This window comes from Xiphophorus hellerii, chromosome 19, assembly GCF_003331165.1.
Source record: "Xiphophorus hellerii strain 12219 chromosome 19, Xiphophorus_hellerii-4.1, whole genome shotgun sequence".
NCBI lineage: Eukaryota > Metazoa > Chordata > Actinopteri > Cyprinodontiformes > Poeciliidae > Xiphophorus > Xiphophorus hellerii.
The window spans coordinates 6,370,898-6,389,769 of NC_045690.1; the positions used below are offsets into that span (position 1 = coordinate 6,370,898).

The 18,872-nt window shown below is 37.7% G+C and overlaps 1 protein-coding gene across 1 annotated transcript in view; it reads right to left on the reverse strand.

The window, feature by feature from the left end:
• The window catches only part of tdrd9 (tudor domain containing 9), a 36,122-nt gene that overhangs the window by 369 nt on the left and 16,881 nt on the right, over window positions 1-18,872 (reverse strand). Inside the window, 24 exon segments of the mRNA XM_032546927.1 lie at window positions 596-668; window positions 743-861; window positions 1,817-1,955; window positions 2,043-2,139; window positions 3,580-3,689; window positions 3,761-3,831; window positions 5,021-5,188; window positions 7,623-7,880; window positions 7,960-8,049; window positions 8,455-8,670; window positions 8,790-8,901; window positions 10,141-10,274; window positions 10,276-10,312; window positions 10,398-10,498; window positions 11,227-11,310; window positions 11,312-11,335; window positions 11,423-11,539; window positions 13,137-13,190; window positions 13,360-13,404; window positions 13,487-13,550; window positions 15,424-15,487; window positions 17,017-17,179; window positions 17,813-17,944; window positions 18,037-18,134. Of these exon segments, the coding sequence (XP_032402818.1) occupies window positions 596-668; window positions 743-861; window positions 1,817-1,955; window positions 2,043-2,139; window positions 3,580-3,689; window positions 3,761-3,831; window positions 5,021-5,188; window positions 7,623-7,880; window positions 7,960-8,049; window positions 8,455-8,670; window positions 8,790-8,901; window positions 10,141-10,274; window positions 10,276-10,312; window positions 10,398-10,498; window positions 11,227-11,310; window positions 11,312-11,335; window positions 11,423-11,539; window positions 13,137-13,190; window positions 13,360-13,404; window positions 13,487-13,550; window positions 15,424-15,487; window positions 17,017-17,179; window positions 17,813-17,944; window positions 18,037-18,134 (2,570 nt within the window).

Below are 18,872 nucleotides of genomic sequence, written 5' to 3' on the forward strand. Positions count from 1 at the left end.
TGTTAAAGTACGTCTTTTAATGTATTTTTATGAATGAAAAATCAGAAGAATACCATTTTATTTTATCCGATTAATTGTCAGAACAATTTATTTAATGTCAGAATAACCAATTAATCAGCAGAATAATTGATTATTCGTCAAAATTATCAATTAATCAGGAAAACAAGCAACTTCCTGAATAATTAATTAAGTGTCAGAACAAGCAATTAAATGTCAAACTAATCAATTAATCATCAGAACAATCGATTAAGTGTTGGAATAATAGACTAGTCATCAGAATTATTGATCAATTGATTAATCGTCGGAATAAGTGATTAATTGTGAGAATTATTGATCAGCAGACTTATTGTTTATGAAAATAATTGATCATCCGATTAATTGTCAAAATTATAAATTAATCATCAGAAAAATTTATTGTCAGAATAATCTATTAAGTGACATTTAATCAATTATTCTGATTAAATGTCAGAATAATTGATTAAGTGCCAGAGCAATTTATAAAGTGTCAGAATAGTTGATTGTCTGAATAAATTGATAAATTAATCGATAGTTAAAATAGTCGTTGGTTCCAGCCCTACACTCGTCAGTACTGTACCTGGTCCCACTTTCCGTAGTTCTCGTGGTTTGTTGGAGTGACAGCTTCTCTCGGAGGAGACCTGATGAACAGTCTGCAGAACAAACGGAACCCGTGTTACCGGTTCTGTTGAAGTGTCAGCGTTTTCTGTGCTGGCGTGTGGCTGACCTGGTCAGGCCGTCCCGGCAGTCGTCCTGCAGCTGGTAGATCCTCTCAGGGGTCAGGTGCAGAGTGCTGCTGGGTCCGTTGCACAGCAGGCTGTTGATGGCCATCCGTAGAGCGTTTATCTGAAGGAAAACAATCACACACATCAGTAAAAGAATGAAAAAAGGCAATGGCTGCATTTACATTTACCACAAAACTGCGCAAATTAGAATTATGAAAATAAATTCCCTTTATGGAAATACGCTGATTTCCCAGAAAACAAACGTTTTCCGTAAAACGTTTGTTTTTCAGCCGTATCACAATTGGTGCTACAGAAAAACCTTTTCACATCACACAAGTTACACCAGTTTGTAACCGGGTTTTCACAGGCTAAGAGCTGACTGTGCTGTAAACATTAAAATATATTTAAATTGTTCATTACTTAAACTGGGGTTATGAAATTCAAAGGTGAAAAACTTTAAACTGACAAACTAGATCAGTAAGCTTAGAAAATCAAAACCAGACACTTTGTGTCAACATTAAACAAACTTAATATTTACTAAAAAATACATCGAATTTAGAACAAATAATACTTCTGCCGATTAATCGGATAAAGAAATTGGCATATTCTGCAGATTTTTCATTTAAGCTTTTTTCTACAATATTACAAATACATTAAATATGCAAATAAATAATCAAATTCATGTATTAGATGAGAAAATAAACATTTTCTTGCCTAAAAGGCAACAAAATTGCATTCTTTTAGTGAATTTTAACCAGGTGGAGATAAAACTACACCACTAAACTAAAACATAATTAAAACCAAACGGTTTTTAATATATTAAATGCAAAATGTGTATTTATTTTGTATAGTTTTGGCTCAATTGTTGGTGTGTTTTGTTTTCTTTTATAGCAAAAAGCCATTTTTGAGTCCGTATACTCCAGTTAACCCATTATTAATTAGTTGATGATTACTTTAATAATCAATTAATCACGATTAATCCGATTAATCATTTCAGCACTAAAAAAGTATTACTGATTGAGTCTGAATATGTTTTTATTAACATTTTTCCTGTTATCACTGATGACAGTCGTTACCTCAATGATGTCCATGACATCAAACTTGACGTCGAAGGCCAGTTCGATGTCGTTCTCAGGCAGGATGGGCTCCTTCGTCAGGCTGTTGAAGCCCAGGCCGCAGAGGGCCCCGGTGTAGTAGCTCCGCTCTTCGTTTGTGCTGCATAAAGGTTAGAACGGCTGAGCAGTCATCCTCACTGAGGCCTGTTGCATATTTAGCTGCAGCAGCATGGTGGGGTGAACAAACCGTAACTCCATGACAGGAGTGAAGAGCATCATCACCAGACCAGGCAGTCCAGGGATGTCGGGCAGGATGGACGTATCATTCAGCATGATTTGGGAACCTGAGAGCAAAACATCGATTTATCGCCTTCATCCACAGAGCTGATGTACTCTGAGTTTACCTTTTCCACAACAGATAGACGATTCGTACAGTTTTCCCACTGTAAAATCCACACACTACTGAAGCGTTTTTAAGGTAAGTTTTTTAAACTTCTCCAGAGCCAATCTAAACAAATTACTGTATTTTTCAGACTATAAGCCGCTACTTTCTTCCCACGTTTGAACCATGCAGCTTGTAGGCCGATGCGGCTTTTCTGTGGATTTTTCTGCAACCACCAGGGGGCTCTTTAGCAGGAAGTGAATAATTGGAAGTCAAAATTAGAAATCAAACAAGAAAGTGCTGATTTTCATTTAGAACAAGCGCATGCTAGCAGCAGGCACGACGGAGAAAAGTTTTCAAACCCAAACCCCCTCATCATGGAAACAACACAAAGAAGTTCATATGATGCAGCTTTTAAGTTGAAGGCTGTCGATTGCCAGACAGATCGATAGCTGCTGCACGTAAGCTCGGCATTAACGAATCCATGGTTCGGCGTTGGAGATGCATGGCTGCGTCCTTAATAGCAGATGTATGAAGACGCAGCCCTCTGTTGCTTTCTTGTGAAGAACTGAGAGCGGCAGAGAGACCAGTGGCTTATAGCCCGGTGTTGCTTTTAATGCACGTTTCTAGCTTTTGTTTTTAAACTTTGTGGGTGCAGCTTATACTACGGTCCGCTCTATAGTCCGTAAAATACGGTCACTAAAAAAATTACATGTTCACTATTACACGTTAGGATTTATTACTGTTATTAATAATGTATTGATAGTTTTCTACATCCTACAGCAGGAACAAAATAAACTAAAATATAACAAAATTTTATGTTTTGAAATGTCTCACCCTTTACATCCAAAAGGTCTGAGAACAAAATACTAATTTAACAAAAAAAATCCCCCAATTTCAATAACATTTAATATAAAAAATAAGACAATATTTATTTAAATTCCACAGGTTAATAAGTCATTAGGACTAATAAATATTCATCACATTCAAACAATCCGAACTAATTTCAAGATAAATTACCTTCTTAAATTAAACTATACAATATACAAAGTTAAAAAAAATCTCTAAAAAATGTTCTCGCTAAGTTTTCTGGCATTTAGCAAATAGAAATAATTTAGGTTATTCTAACTAACCTAAAACAAGAAAACTTTTGTCTAATTTAACTTCAAGAAAATATATCTCTATTCGTATGGAAATATCCGGTTTCAACTGTAAATTATGTTTTCAAATTAAGGCTTTTAACTAAACGTTAGATTGCATTTTTACATCAAGTACTTTCATGGTTTTTAAATCAAGCACTTTCCAAACCTTGAAATCACCTAATTGAAATTATGAACCTTGTGCATGAAAACACAGTGATACAGTTTAAGCTTTAACATTAAGTTATTTTTTTAAACCGAACCTGAAGTGTTGATGGCCACCATCCCGGCCGTCATCATCCTCTGATGTTTGAAATGCGGGTTTTCATTCAGAGTCACGCCGTTGATGCTGCTTTTCTCTGTGGAAACGGTCCTGCAGGACGACACGCCGCTCGTCAGCAAACGTCAGGAAATTTAATTTTACTTTCAGCGCTAGATTCTTACCTGTAGTGGGTTTTCCTGCTCAAACTGTAGAAGTTTGTCTGGTAGGAACTTGAAGGTCCGGCCAGATTTACCTGAATAATCAGAAGAAAAGACAGATTTATCAGACAAACATTCATGCACTCCAGGAACCTGAATGCAGAAAAAGTCGGTGAAATGTTGCCACCTAGTGGACAACATCTGTAAATGAAGCGACAATGTTTTCCATTGCAACTAACTTTTCCAAACTAAAATTACAAAATCTTTTCAGTTATTAAAGTATCCGTGTTTTCGACAAACCATAAACTAACATAATTGTGAAGTTTGCAAAAGCAATGTGTAGAGCTGCAACTTACAATTGTTTTACTTACTGATTATTCTGTTAATTTATCAGACAAAAAAATTTCATTCAGGTTTTTTTTTTTACACCATATTAGAAAAAGATGCAAATAAAAAAATAATTAAATTCTTTCTTTAAAGTAATAAAATAAACATTTTATTGCATAGCATTCCTTTGGGGAACCTTGATTGTTTTAACAAAGAATAAATATGCAGCTAAAAAAAATACTTCCAGCATCAACAAGAAAAGCTCCGCCATTTCTGCTCTACTTACCAATAAAGTGTAAAGCTAATCTTTGGATTAATTGATTAAAAATTAGATTTTTCTTTTTACATTTGAACTAAGTGAAGCTAAAACTATTCCACTTGAAGAGCTGTGGGAGGAACATATACATATATATATATATGTATATATTTTTTTACCCCTCCAGGGGGTCTTTTGTGGGCTCTAGTGTCCCTTAAGTGATAGTAGGCTGACAGGAAACGGGGAAGGAGAGGGGGGAAGACATGCGGCAAATGTCATCGGGTCCGGGAGTCGAACCCGCGACGGCCGCGTCGAGGACTCAAGGCCTCCAAATACGGGTCGCGCCAACCGCTACGCCACCACGGCAAGCCCCATACATATTGTTTTTTAATCTTAAATGCAAAATGTAAATATTTTTGTACAGTTTTGGTTATTTTACTGCTCTCAGTATGTTTCAGCAATTAGTCATTTTTGAGTTTGTATACTCCAGTTAATCACTGAAATAATCGTAAACTAATTTAGCAAACAATTAATCGTTTCATCACTATTAATCGTTTTCCAAAGATCTGTAATTATAGTCGTGTTTTTCACTGCATCTCCATTTCACTGGGGACTTAAAGTGTTTTCAGTGATTTCACATTTACTGAGCTCCTTAAAGTTTCTGTTGTAGCTTCCTGACAACCAAAGCAAACCGTTCTTACGTTTGTTTTGGAGCAGGACTTCGGGTTACTGGAGAGCTGAGTGAGCAGAATGTTGATGGTCTCCTCGTCTTCCTTCTTGCGGGCCCTCCAGGACCGGTTGGCAGAACTGGGGCCGTACATTCCTTTCTCCACGTCGTCGTACATCAACAGCAGGTCTTCATGGCTTTGCTGGAACAGACAGGAAACATAGTTTTATCATTCTATCCACATAAATGTTGCAGTCTGTAAAACGTTCCTCAAAATCTGACTGAATGGTTAATATGAAAAAAAGTGAGAAATTATTTTTGGGTAGAAATTACTGCGTTAATTAGCATTGATTAGCTATGACCAGTGCTGAAACAATTAATCAAGAAGAATCGATTATTAAAATAATTAAAATGAATAAATGCTCAAAAATATATTTTAAAATACATTTAAGTTGTACGTCTTATTTGTGAATATACTGCGTATCGTATTATGTGTTCACTCTGCCACCGGATATATTTTAAATATTGTATTTTCCGCACTATAAGGCGCACCTAAAAACCTTCAATTTTCTCAAAAGCCGACAGTGCGCCTTATAATCCGGTGCGCCTTACATATGGGCCAATATTGAGCCACAGCAGGTCTCGCAACTACGGTAAGCAGCCGCCGACGTCTTTTTTCCCCGTAGAAGAAGAAACGGGGGAAAGCAGCCGCCGATGCAGCCAGCGGTGCTGGGTTTTGTGTAAAGGCCCCAAAATGGCTCCTATTAAGAGACACGCTTACGACGCAGAGTTTAAGCTCAAGGCGATCAGTCACGCAGTAGAACATGGGAATAGAGCAGCAGCGAGAGAATTTAACATGAACGAATCAATGGTGCGGAAGTGGAGGAAGCAACAGATGTTCATTTTGGGAATGAACGGAGTTTTCAGAACGCTGGTTTGTAATCTATTAATAAAGTTTGACTGACCTATATGACTATTTTGTTGACATTCCCTTTATCGCAGCTCCATCTAATGGATGCATAACGTAACCCCAGCCTCTACTGTAGCGTCTATTCTATGCGCCTTATAATGCGGTGCGCCTTATGTATGAAAAAAGTTTTAAAATAGGCCATTCATTGAAGGTGCGCCTTATAATGTGGTGCCCTTATAGTGCGGAAAATACGGCAATTCTTTGATATTTTAACAGAAAGTAAAGTTTCTAAGCTAACCCATTAATTTTATAGATTATTTACAAATTTACTTTTGTTTAAATATGAACTGATGGACTTTGATACATTATGGACCTAATTGTTCTAAATGAATGTTTTATTTATTTACTCCATCTTTTCCTCTTGTAACATTATTTAAAGAAAGTCGTTTTAAACCGTTTAAAAAACATGTTTTTTCTATATCGAATTGTGACACTAAAAATCAGAACGGAATTGCTAAACACTGAAAGCTTCGCTTCTCTATGGATTGAACGTTAACTAAAGTATGCTGACTCAAAAAAAAGGCAATTTGATTACAGAACAAAATATTCAGAACAGTAATTAATCAAAACCTGTATAAAAAAAACCCAAACATTTATGATAAAAAACCTTCTTTATGTGTAAATGCGTCCTACCCAGAACTCCTCAAGAGGCATTTTTAGCTTCACCCGATTCAAATCCCTTAAAAAGATCCTTAAGCAGCTTTTTTCTATCCAAATATTACATGAATAGATCAAGCCAACACTGTATTGATGTTAAGTCAAACAGAAATAACCGAGCTTTTCACACGTTGATCTTAGGAATATATTTTAGTTGCAGATGCATCCTTTGCTACAAATGATCAAGCATTTACTAAAGGAATATCGTTGTATATTGTATAAAAAATTAAGAGTGCACCGATTTATTCCTTTAATTTTGGGAGATCAGCGATCGGTCGATACTTACACGAGAAGCCGATCTTATCTACCTCAGCAAAGGTCTAAAAATCATCTGTTCTGCAGTGAGAACGTCTGACTGATAGACCGGCCCACCAGGTCACGTCTGCATGTTTGTAGTTAACAATAGTCCAGTCAATGTTGCCAACTCGGCAATTTCTTGCTACCCTTAACATTTCAGGCAGAAAAAAAAATCGGTATCTGCCAAAATCTGAATCAGCAGGTCAGGTTTTCTAAATAATCGGCGATCGTCCAGAAAACTGCCATCAGTGCACCCCTATATAAAAGTACTGGACTGATTCAATTTAAAATCTGCTGAATTGAATCAATCAATTAATCATTTGTACAGCACATTTCAGCAGCAAAGCATTTTTAAGTGCTTTACATGATAAAAACACAAAAATACAAAGACGTAGAACTCAGTCAATACTGAAATATTAAATTTTGTCAAGTGCCATCATTACATATCAGAATGTTGATTGATTTTTCATTGATTATGTTTCAAAAGGTGGGGTTTAAGTCTAGATTTAAAGGAACTCAGTGTTTCAGCTGTTTTGCAAGTCTGTTCCAGATTAATGATGCATAGAAGCTGAATGCTGCTTCTCCATGTTTGGTTCTGGTTCTGGGGATGCAGAGCAGAACCAGAAGCAGAAGACCTTATTTATTATATATCTGATAACTGATCAGGATAATTAAAAGATAACTGATTAAAGTAATCGCAGCTCGATGGTACCTGAGAATCGACGTTCTCCTCCACCTTCACGGCGTGGCCCTCCTCCACCAGTATGTCCACCACGCTGGTGCTCTTCGACTCCTTGTTGAGCAGCAGCTCCACTCGCATGACGCCGTACAGGATGGAGTAGAGCGACACGATGACCGACTGATGCTTCACCATGGTGACGAAGCAGTCGCGGGCGCGGCTGCTCCACTTGTTTCCCAGTATGATGGACTGGGCTGACGGGCGCATCCCAGCAACCTGGAACTCATGGGCCTGAAAGAGGAGCAGAGATGTGGGGTTACAATCATTTTAAGCTTCATGGAGGTTTAAGTGTCCAGGATGTGAAGTGAACCTGAAAGGGCTGAGCCAGCAGGTCGGATGGAAGCTCTCTGAGGCTGCTGCTGAAAACGACGGCCGTGTTGCCAAAGTCCAGAAAGAAAACCTGAAAAATGAAGGAAAAACGTTTCTAAGTAAACTCAGCATCTGTATCACTTAATGCAGCTTCAAAATATCAGTTTAATATAGAAGCTGCAACTACCGGTGTTATTAGTTATCAGTTAATCTGATCGTCGTATTTTCTGGTCTACAGAGTGCACCTCACTATAAGCCGCATCTACAAATAAAAAAACAAACAAACTGGAAACGTACATATATAAGCCGCACCGGGCTGTAAACCACTGGTATCGCTCTCAGTTTTTCACAAGGATGCAGCAGAGGGCTATGTCCTAATAAATCTGCTGGATAATTCACTTCTTACTAAAGAGCCACGGGTCTGTGGCAAAAAGCATTACAAGAGAAAATTCTGAGGAAGAAAAAAACTCTAAAATTGATCCTGATTGGTGTTCACCTCCACTGTGTTACCGCGCATGTACAGGATCTTGGCCCGGTAGTACAGACTCTCCTCGTTGGTCTCAGAATACGGCGCCAGACACAGCAGATTGGGGTAAAGCGACACCGTCACAGGAGACAAAGTACATTTGTTGATCTCCGCCGTCAGACGCCGCTGCTTTCCCAAGCTGGCTTCATCCGCTGGGAACCCCCAGAAATGTCCCACATCTATCACCTGCAATGAAATTACCCCCCAAAAAAATAATTTCCATTTCACTTTAGGAGAAAAGCAACTACATTTCTGCTAGCACCACTTATTATTTTGGTTTGTGAAGCTGTTAGGAGACAACCGACCTCCGTGATGTTCACCACAAACAGGCGGTTGGGTGGCAGCCGGTCGGGGTCAAGCTTGGTGCAGACCGAGTCCATCAGGGAGAGAGACTGGCTCTGGATGTCAGCCGACAACCTGTCCATGAAACACAAACAAGTTACAAACTGAGCACATTCTGCACAAACATGCCAGATTTAGGGAAAGAAAATAACCCATCTTATAGTGGGTTTTATGGACGGGAGTTTGGAACCCATTTGGAGTTTGGGTTCCAAACTCCCACAATGGACCCAGAATAATTGACATGACACCACATGTAGGCCCATCAGAATAGCAAATTATTATGAAACTATTATGATAAATAATAATATTGTTGTTTTGAGACAATTTTTAAGTAATATACAGGCCATGATGCAAGAACACATTCGCTAAAATCAGCCAACTTTAAATTCTAATGAACATTTAACACTGGAACAGACTGATCCGTCATGCAGCTCAGCTGAATGAAGGTGATGACTTTAGGAGCTTGACGAGTGTTTATATTTTAAAACAGAACCGTATAAAGTGCATTTTCATCCCACATCGGACTCTGTCTGTGCTGTTTCTCTTTCCTGTTCTGGTACAGCCGCCATCTTTGTTTCTGTATCAACGGCTCCACTTAAGGATGACAAGCGGTGCCCTCTGCTGGATGGCAGCCAAACTACAACACTAAAAGGAAGTCTAAGGAAAGATTATTAATTGATCCAAACAAATTTTAATCCAAGGCTGCGTTCACAGTGCAGCAATGCGACCAGTGTCTGATCTTCTTATGACAGTCCAAACAACAGATCGGACTTATCAAATGTGACCCAGGCCACTTTGATGTCCGGTCGTTTACATGGGACCTGAATCCTAACGGTCAGGTCCTGAACGTCATCAACACTCGACCAACGTCACTATTCTGAGTCCTGATATGAGCAAGCAGGAAGAAAATAACCACTCATGGCCGACGGTAATGAGGATTAAGTTGTTACTGTGCTGGCTCCAGTTGGACAACAACTTCAAAATCGCAAGCTATGCTCCACCGTTAGCATCAACGTTTACTTCCGAGCGCTCTCTCTATGTGTTATTGCACCCTCTACTGCGAATGCAGGACACTTTCTGTCAGTTTGCAGCTCACACTGGAGAACACATACAGGACGCATATATTTGGAAGTGTGAACAGTGATGGCAAAAAAGAAATTGAATTTGACAAAAAAACAAACTGAAATGGGTCATTCAGGCTGCAGTTTGAACGCAGCCTAATAGACAATTAACTACTAGTTTGCATTGCTACTTTCAGGAGGTTAAACAGACACGTTTGGGTCAAAACGTGACAGTATGACAACTGAGCTGTACCGTGAAAATTTCAGGTGAGCCAATGATCTCCTCCCTGTGCAAAACTCGATCTGTTCAGAAGGATAGGTCTGCAGCTCCATTTTAAAGCTCTTATGGGCCATCTGAAGGGCGAGCGTCACCTCAGGCAGCACACCCTGAATCGTTGGAGGTCCGGTGGAACTCCACATAAGCTCTGATGACACACAAACAGGACACCAATTATTGTAACAATAGAAAAAAAACTTCACATGAAAGAAAAACCCAAGTGATGTTTGTACCTGGAGCAGTCGAAGGAGACAGTTTTCACCTGTCCACACAGCCGGAACAAAGACTGCAGCTGCTTATAGTAGAGGAAACTGTATGGAGGGAGGTTTCTCACCTAAAGAACAACAAATAAACAAAACTCAACAAATAAAGCCAAAGTAACAATTATTCCCAAAATTATTAAAGCGCCAGTATTATGCATTTTGTGTAACATAATCAAGTAATTATGTTACCTCCAGTTGTTATAATAAAAATTCATATATCAAATATGAATTCAAAGAAATTTGACTACATAACTTAATGTCTTGAAATTGGGCCTCTGTCTCTTTAAGAAACTCCTCCTCTTTCTGAAGCTCATCACAACATGGCTCCTCTATTAACCCTTTAGCAACGTTTTTACCAGCGTTTTACTGAAACGTAGCTCAGCAGTTCCACCAGGTGTTTGCTAATTGCTGCTGGCTAGTCTGAAGGAGTTGAGTGGGGGAGGGCTGCTCTGTGAGGTGGAAGCTCGGAAACTGCAGCTCTGAGGAGGAGCTGCGGCTCGAAGGCGGGGCTAGGTCCACCCAGGCGTTTTTCCCAGCTGAATGGTTGCCATGGAGATTAAACAATTTCTCAAACATGCCACCAAAGAATCAAGGAAACACTCCAAGGTATGTTTTTGATGAAGGAATAACATTATAACATGATTTAAAACTCAAAAAAGTCGATTTTACCTAATATTGTCCCAAAATAAACCTGTTGAATCACATTTTAATCAGTAACTACAGAATTTTTTTTTTAGAATTAATCAGCAAAATCAAATCCGATTCTCAGGTGTCGTAACTCTGACATAAACATCGATACCATGACTGTTGTTCGAGGGTTGAAGCCGTTCAGCTCTTTGCAGGCCTGCCTTTCATCGATCTCCTGCTGGAAAAAGTAGTTTGGGATAGAAGGCGCCGGCAATGACGATCTAAAACACAACATTAATATATAGTATAGTAATAAATACGTCAACAGCTCATCTATTGTGCACAGAAATCCTCCAGTGAAGGCTGACCTGCAGGATGAACTTCTGCCTGTTTATGCTTGTGCTGTCTGGGGACAGAGAGTCTTCTGGGACGTGCATGTTGAACTGGGACATGCGTTTCTTCAGGTCCTCGTACAACTCTGCAACCTGGAGAACAGAGTAAATACGCTGCCTGTCCAAAACACATGCACTGAAAGCAAATGGGTACGAGCTTCCCATTTCCTGACCATGTTATAAAACTTATCCTGAGGCTATGGAAAAGATGGTAATGTGCTTCAGCAGGGTCAAATTATTGGCATCTTTCATCCAAAAAATGCAAGAATAATACGGAAATTAGCTAAATTTGTTTGAGAACTATCCAAGGCATTATTAGAAATTGGAAAAAAGAACTAATATGATCAGCCATCGTTTAAACGCAACAAAAGTAGAAATCACATCTATGTTCAGTAGTGAAAGTTAGCAAGTTTCTACCTGCACCAAGTGATAAAAACTCAAGAGATTGTGGCTGAACAGCTGGGCAGTTTTTGAAAACTAATAAACAAAATGCAAAATGGGGGGAAAAGGATACAACTTGCAAGGAAACATCAAAATTTGGCTATGGGGAAATTTGAGAATGTTGTATGATCTGATGAGCCCAGATTTACCTTCTTCCAGAGCGATGGGCGCAGCAGGGTAAGAAGAGAAGCAGATGATGCATCTAACAAGCAGTACTGGTAGAATATTCACAATCTACCTTGTGACTCAGCTGGAGTCCCACAAGGCTCAATACTTGGACCAATCTTATTTAGCCTGTATGTTAATGATTAACTGCAAAAATACAGTTACATGCAGATGATACCAGCGTCTCACCAGCTGCGTTTGCATTAATCATAGAATTGTCAAATTGAGGTAACGCAGGGTTTCTCCCAGTGTATTATAAGCCTGGCGGGCCACCAGGCTTTATTTGTGCCCCCACCAGGCTAAGCATTGATTATTTATTTAAGTCTTTTTAAAATGTTAGCATTTTTTACGACTTTATACTTGGTGTTCAGGTCTTCCAGTCTTTCAATAACACATAATTATCAAGAGATATTTTAAAATTTCCGGTCAACTTCATACATTTTCTAACTAAAAAAAAAAACGAGTTGCTGGACGAATGACTGCCCTAGCATCCACCCACCAGGCTTAGCAAGCTTTCTGGGGGAATCCTTGATTATGGGAAAACAAAAATGCTCATTTAAAAAAACAAAACATGATTTTCAATAAAGTGGTTTTTCAGCTTTTGAAAAGCTGCGATGGAAACACTTTTGTCACAAGATCAATATCTGGATGTTACCAACGACAAAAACATTGAAGAAGAAGACTGGTAGTAATAGGAGGATGATGTGTTTTTTTCCCCAGATAATCTCTAGTTGGCTCCACCAGTGCTCAGGTGGATCCCTGGTACATACATGCTACATACAGGCTGTGTGATGCTCTCACAGCGTCACATAGTTCATAAAAAGTTGAGCCATTTGAACATTTTGAATCAATAATTCTCCTGTCAAATCGCAGGCCACAATTTTCCTAAAACGCCAGAAACGTTTCTGTTCCAAAGTTTGAGGGGTTCAACTCTCACCGGAAACAAGTCTGACAATTTTTGCGCAAATGTTATTATTGATTGAGTTGAAAACATTTGATTTTCCCAATTATGTGAATTTCAACTGCATTTTTTCTTGAAATGCAAATAGAAACTAAATGACAAAACTTTGCATAATGTCTGCACCTCTCTGATTCTCTTGATCTGAATGAAGTTCTCTTTTCCCCAGCTCAGCTCATCCTGCAAAAAAAAAATCCAAAGAACATCCGTGTTCATAGGAAGACAAATCAACGTTCTGGTATTACTGGTGTAGATAAAGAAGCACTAGCTGAACTGTAATTAGCATCTCTATTCGCAAATTTCAAAGCTTCTTGAATTTTCTGATAATCATACATGTATGCACAGTTACCTTTGGGTGTCTCAGTTGTCCTTTCTTTTTGGCGGAGTACCACGCCTACACAAAATAAAAAACAGTTTTAAAACAGACACAACAGAAACATCAGATTTCACATGAAACACGCGCGACATAAAATCACCCTGAAGGCATTGACGACGGCCATTGAGTCACTTGGTGTGCCACGGGCAAAAGCCAGCTTGCTCCTGAAATCATAGGAAGAGTAAAACATTTTGTACCATAAAATAATTTCTCAGGCAGTCACAGTTTGAAGTAGAGCTGAAATGATCCCTCGAATGATTCAAGTACCTCGTTTATTAAAATTCCTTTAATTTACCTGTCTCGACGCTTCGTTAATTTATGTTTTATTATTTAGCGCACCGTGTTCCGGCCGGGACATTATTTGCGTTGCGCAGCATTCTCACTTCCGCGTCTGAGTTGTTGACGAAAGCTAAGTGTTAGCAGAATAACGTCCAATTTTCAAGTTTGGTCCGTGGGGATTTTATTGATTGATGATAATGCCTGGGTTTTCATCGTTTTAGGGGGACCAATAGACATGCTTAAAATGACTGGCGCGATGCCTGGAGTACGGCAGACTTTCTCCTCCAGGGAGCTGCTGGTTAAAAGCACTCGGCGGGAAGAGCGCTGCAGAAGTATTTATACTGAACACAGCAGGGCTGCTGAGTAGTTGATGTTACAGTGTAAGTGTAACTTTACAGGACAAACCACACAATACATTTCTTATTATCCAGGTCTCAACAAACGGGTGGCGGAAATCATCGTGGCGGATACATGAGTTTGACGAACTAAGGTGCCGTAAATATCCCGTATTGCTCCCCCAGTTCTTACTTTCATCCCCTCGTCTACAGGTCGTACATTAGGTTTGTTCGTTTGTCTTTCCCCCCCGGCTGTCCTCTGGTCTATTTCCTCCCATTCACCCCCATCTTACGTTCGTTCGTTCGCCTTCCCCCCACTCTCCACCTCAAATCTCCCTCTCCAGGCGACATTTCCCGTATTCTCAAACCCAAAGCTTGCCAGGTATGGGGCAACGTGAGAATTCATCTATTAAACTGACTGAAGATGAATAGATAAACTAAAAGCTGGAGCATAGACATTTTTTATTTGTGAGCCTGCCTCTTTATTGTTAAATTGAATATAATTTCAGATTTTTATATTACTTCAGGTTAACTTAGAAAATGAGCTATTGTTATTACAGGTTAGTTTTCTAAACTACAAAAACGTAACTGTTAGAGATGCTCAAAAATAAAAAATTGGACTGATATCTGATAGCAACACCGTTGTTATGCCAGATTTACCAATATTTTGTCATTTTTTAAATCCGATTACTCGATTAATCGTAAGAATGATCGATAGATTCTTCAATTACTATAATATTAATTTACAGTTTGAAGTATTTGTTACAATTTTTTCCCCCACCTACAAAGAATGGAGAGGTCTTAAATTTTTATGGCACATTAATTTTGAGAGTCGTAAATTAATTAGCATTTTATTACATGGAAGGAGTATTTGATCTCCGAGCAATAAGCACAAATACTGGCTCTCACAGACGTTTTAGTTCATCTTTAAATTGTAACTAATGCTTTTCCTTCAGTAAAATTCAAGCACTTTTGAAGAATTTTCAAGGTACGTTTTCAAACTTTTCCAGCTTGGAGATAAAAACTGTACAAATGAACTAAAAAGGTAGTTTTAATTTACTGCTGTTATTAAAAATGTAATTTAACAGTCTGCAGCAGGAACAAACTAAAATATAACAACATTTTACAGTTTTGGTGATTCCGACATAAAACAAGAGAAGTTTAGTCTAATTTAACTTCACAGAATTAGAAAAACAATTATCTTTTATTATTAATTGTATGAAAACACTTTCCAAATTTAGGCTTTTAACCAAATGTTAGGTTATATTTTATTACAAAACTGTGCAGTTTAAACATCAAGCATATTATGCAAATCAAGCATTTTCAGACTTTGTGTACAAACCTCCTGAGCTAACCTCCAAATCTTTTGTTTGCTTGAATAAGTTATTTAGCATTCCATTTTTATTTTTATGATGCGACTCACCTGTGGCCTGCAAGCTGCTGCATGGCCGGAATGGCAAAGAAGCTCTTAAGAGAATGAGATGCAGCTGAAAATAAAGACAAACCACGGTTTAAAAACTCACTTATACAGATTACAAACGCATAAATAATGAGTAAACCGCAGAAAACTTAAAGCCAGGCTGCATTTCATGTTGCACCAAGTTGATCAGAAAAATACAACAATGAGGCAACCTAACACTTAAATGCTGCCTACACTGATGTAATTCTAGTGTTTGGAAAATATCTGAGGACAAAGAAAAAGCTTCTAAAATTTAAAGTAACATGTTCAGGGTTGTTTTATAAAAGTTACAGAGCTTCCGCGGCTAAATATTCTGTCCATCATGTACCTTTAGAGGAGGGATATGGGAGAAAAAAGGTATAAAAGAAAGAAAGAAGCGTAGAAAAAAGCATTTCCCTGGAGGCACAAACACTCAGAAATGTCTTTTAGCTGAAAATTAACAGGTCATAGTAACACAATTCTTTTAATTGAGCCATTTCACTCCCAATTTTTGCATCACTATATGCAGCCTTCTTGTTTTAAGCAACATGTTTCTTCTGATTTGAAGTAACATTAACAGAGCTATTGAACAATGAGTCCAACTATTTCAGATTAGTAACGACCATTACTACTTAAATTTAAAACCTCCATAAACTACCGAAAACAAAACCATTTCATAGCTTTCTAAACTAATTTTAACTCAACTTAAACAGAAATAAATACAGAGGTATTAATTCAGTACTAACCCTTTTATAGTAAAGAGTTACAAACTACTTTTTAATCACATTAAGTTAACATGGTTTTATAAATTAATAATGGCTTAGATACTCTTATAGCCTAAATCTATTATAAAGTTACAGAAGAAACAGGAATTTGAAAAGTTAATACAGAGATAGAAGAAGAAATAAGTGGAAAAACATCAAAATTAAGTGAAATTTAAAATCCAAAACTTAAAATCTGAATGTTGCATTTATTGTTCATCTTAGTTACCGAGTCTACTGACTTCATTCAACTACTTGACCCTTTTTTTTTTCTTTTTTTTTACAATATTAGAAATACATTAAAAGATGCAAATAAACAAATAGTTGGAGTCCTTTTTTAATTAAAAAACCCAAACATTTTATTGACTGAAAAACAAAATTTTGTTCCGTACTGAATTTGAACCAGCTGAATATAAAAGATGCCACTAGACGAGTTGTGGGTAAAACAGTCAAAAGTGTTTTTATCTTAAATACAAAATGTATATTTATTGTTGTAGTTTTCTCTTAATTAGTATTCTGCATATGTTGGGGGGGGGGTTTTCAGTAAGTTTGCTAAATTACTTGATTATTTCAATAATCGATTAATCACGATTAATCATTTCAACTATAGATATATCTAAGACTTTTAAGGCCAATTACTGAAACATCTGTACTTTTTTAAAGCTGGCAAAAAAAGTGTAGAAACCAAAAACTACGATGAAACATGGAGGGAAAAATGGAGTTAACATTTCTCTGTGCGTTTTTGCACCAGAGTTGCTGAGCAAGAGGTCGTTGAACAGCTGTAAACCTGTGGAGATGGTCAGACTGCCTGACTGACCTATGATGAGGCATTCATCCATACAGCCGAAGACATGGCCCAGAACAATCATCTTCCCCAGATTAAGGTCCACAGGCAGGTGAGCCAGAACCCGGCCGAGAAAGGTCAGTTCACCATCCTCGCTTTGATTTTTGCCGTCAGTTTTCGCGGACAGCGCGCCCATCTGAAGAATTAAACATCCAAGCAGCAAAAAAGACACAAATACTCCATTTGATGTCACAGAAGTTTAGAAAAGAGAAAAAAAATCTTGATTCTTTCTTTAGAAAACATTACAACACCCTCCTAACATACCAGATTATGAACAAGACTAAAGACAATTACTACTTAAATTTAAGACCTGCTTAAACTTTTATGAAAAAAAGTCATGCACATGACTACAACAATAGTTTTAACCTGATTAAATCAATTAAAAAATAAATTAATCATCAAACAACTGATTAATCAATACAAATAGATTAATTGGTTAAATTAATTGACAAACTGACAATTAATGGATTTTTTTATCGACTGATAGAAATAATTTTTTTTATCGATTAATCAGATTTTTGGAATTTGAATTTTGGAAAATCTAGATTTTTTTTCTTGGGTTTTAATAGTTTGGTGATATCAGGACACTGAAGATGGCCATCTTCTTTGACAAGCATCTTTTCCAGCTTCTGTTTATGTAGATTTTGAATTCAGATCAACTGAACAGCAAAATACAATAGCCAGCCTAAGATTTTTAAATTAATCAATCACGATTGATTAATCGCCCAACCCTACTAGCAGGTAGAATCATGTTTAACACCTGCTTTACCTCTATGAGCTCAAGAACGGTCCTAACAATGTCAGAGAGGTTGGGAGGAGAGAGCGCAGTGGACAGGAGGGAGCGAGGGTCTCCCATGTCCAGCAGCTTGACCTTTAACAGGATGGTTGACAGAGGAGCAAGCTAAGGGGAGGGACAACATGGCGGTTAAAGTTGGGTTCAGAAAGCATTTATGGCAAAAAAAAAGAAAAAAGAAAAAAAGGCTCTCCCCTCACCTGCATCTCAGGAATCATATATTCAGGGATTTCGTTCGTCCAGAAAGCTTTGGTCACGAGACGGTAGCAGAAGCCCTTTGACACTCGGCCTGCCCTCCCTGTCAGGAACATTTTAAACAGACAAACATTTTGCAATCACAATATACAAAAATATTCCCATAAAATTACTGATTACACAAAAGAAAGGCGTCACATTCATGGTTTTCTATTTATGTTTCAAAATCAAAAATAATGTACTTGTCAAACTGAACTAAGTCTCTTTCCATCGATTGGTCAACTGAATACTGCAAGTGAAAACACAAAAAAGGAAGATGTCAGATATTTTTGGCCTGAAATTAGCATTTAATTGTTCCTGGAAGAATGTAGAGAACAACTTCTAAACTTTAAATGTTTAGACCAAATCTGAACGGGACAACTGTATAGTACACAGACTTTTATGTTTTTTTTAAAAATCTGTAAACAGTTTTAATGTGTGAAACCATTACTCTGATAGTGTGATTTAAACATGACTTTTGGCTTTAAAACTACCTTATAGGTGACTATTTTGCTTCCTTGAAGAGGTTAGGATAGGACTATGGCCTACATTAAAAAAAAATTCATTACATTTTGTGCATAAAATCAGACTTAGATCATCAGATTTTAGTCTTATTCTGATTTTATTCATCAGAATGAGATGTTTTAGGGCCGCTTGTGACTTTAGATCCAAATAAGCCACTGCTGGTCAAGCCCCCAAACTCAACAATTACACTCACATGTGAAAATGGCTGCTAACCTATATGCAATTATACAACTGCATATAGTTGTATATGCAGTTACAACTTTGTACAACTTTGAAA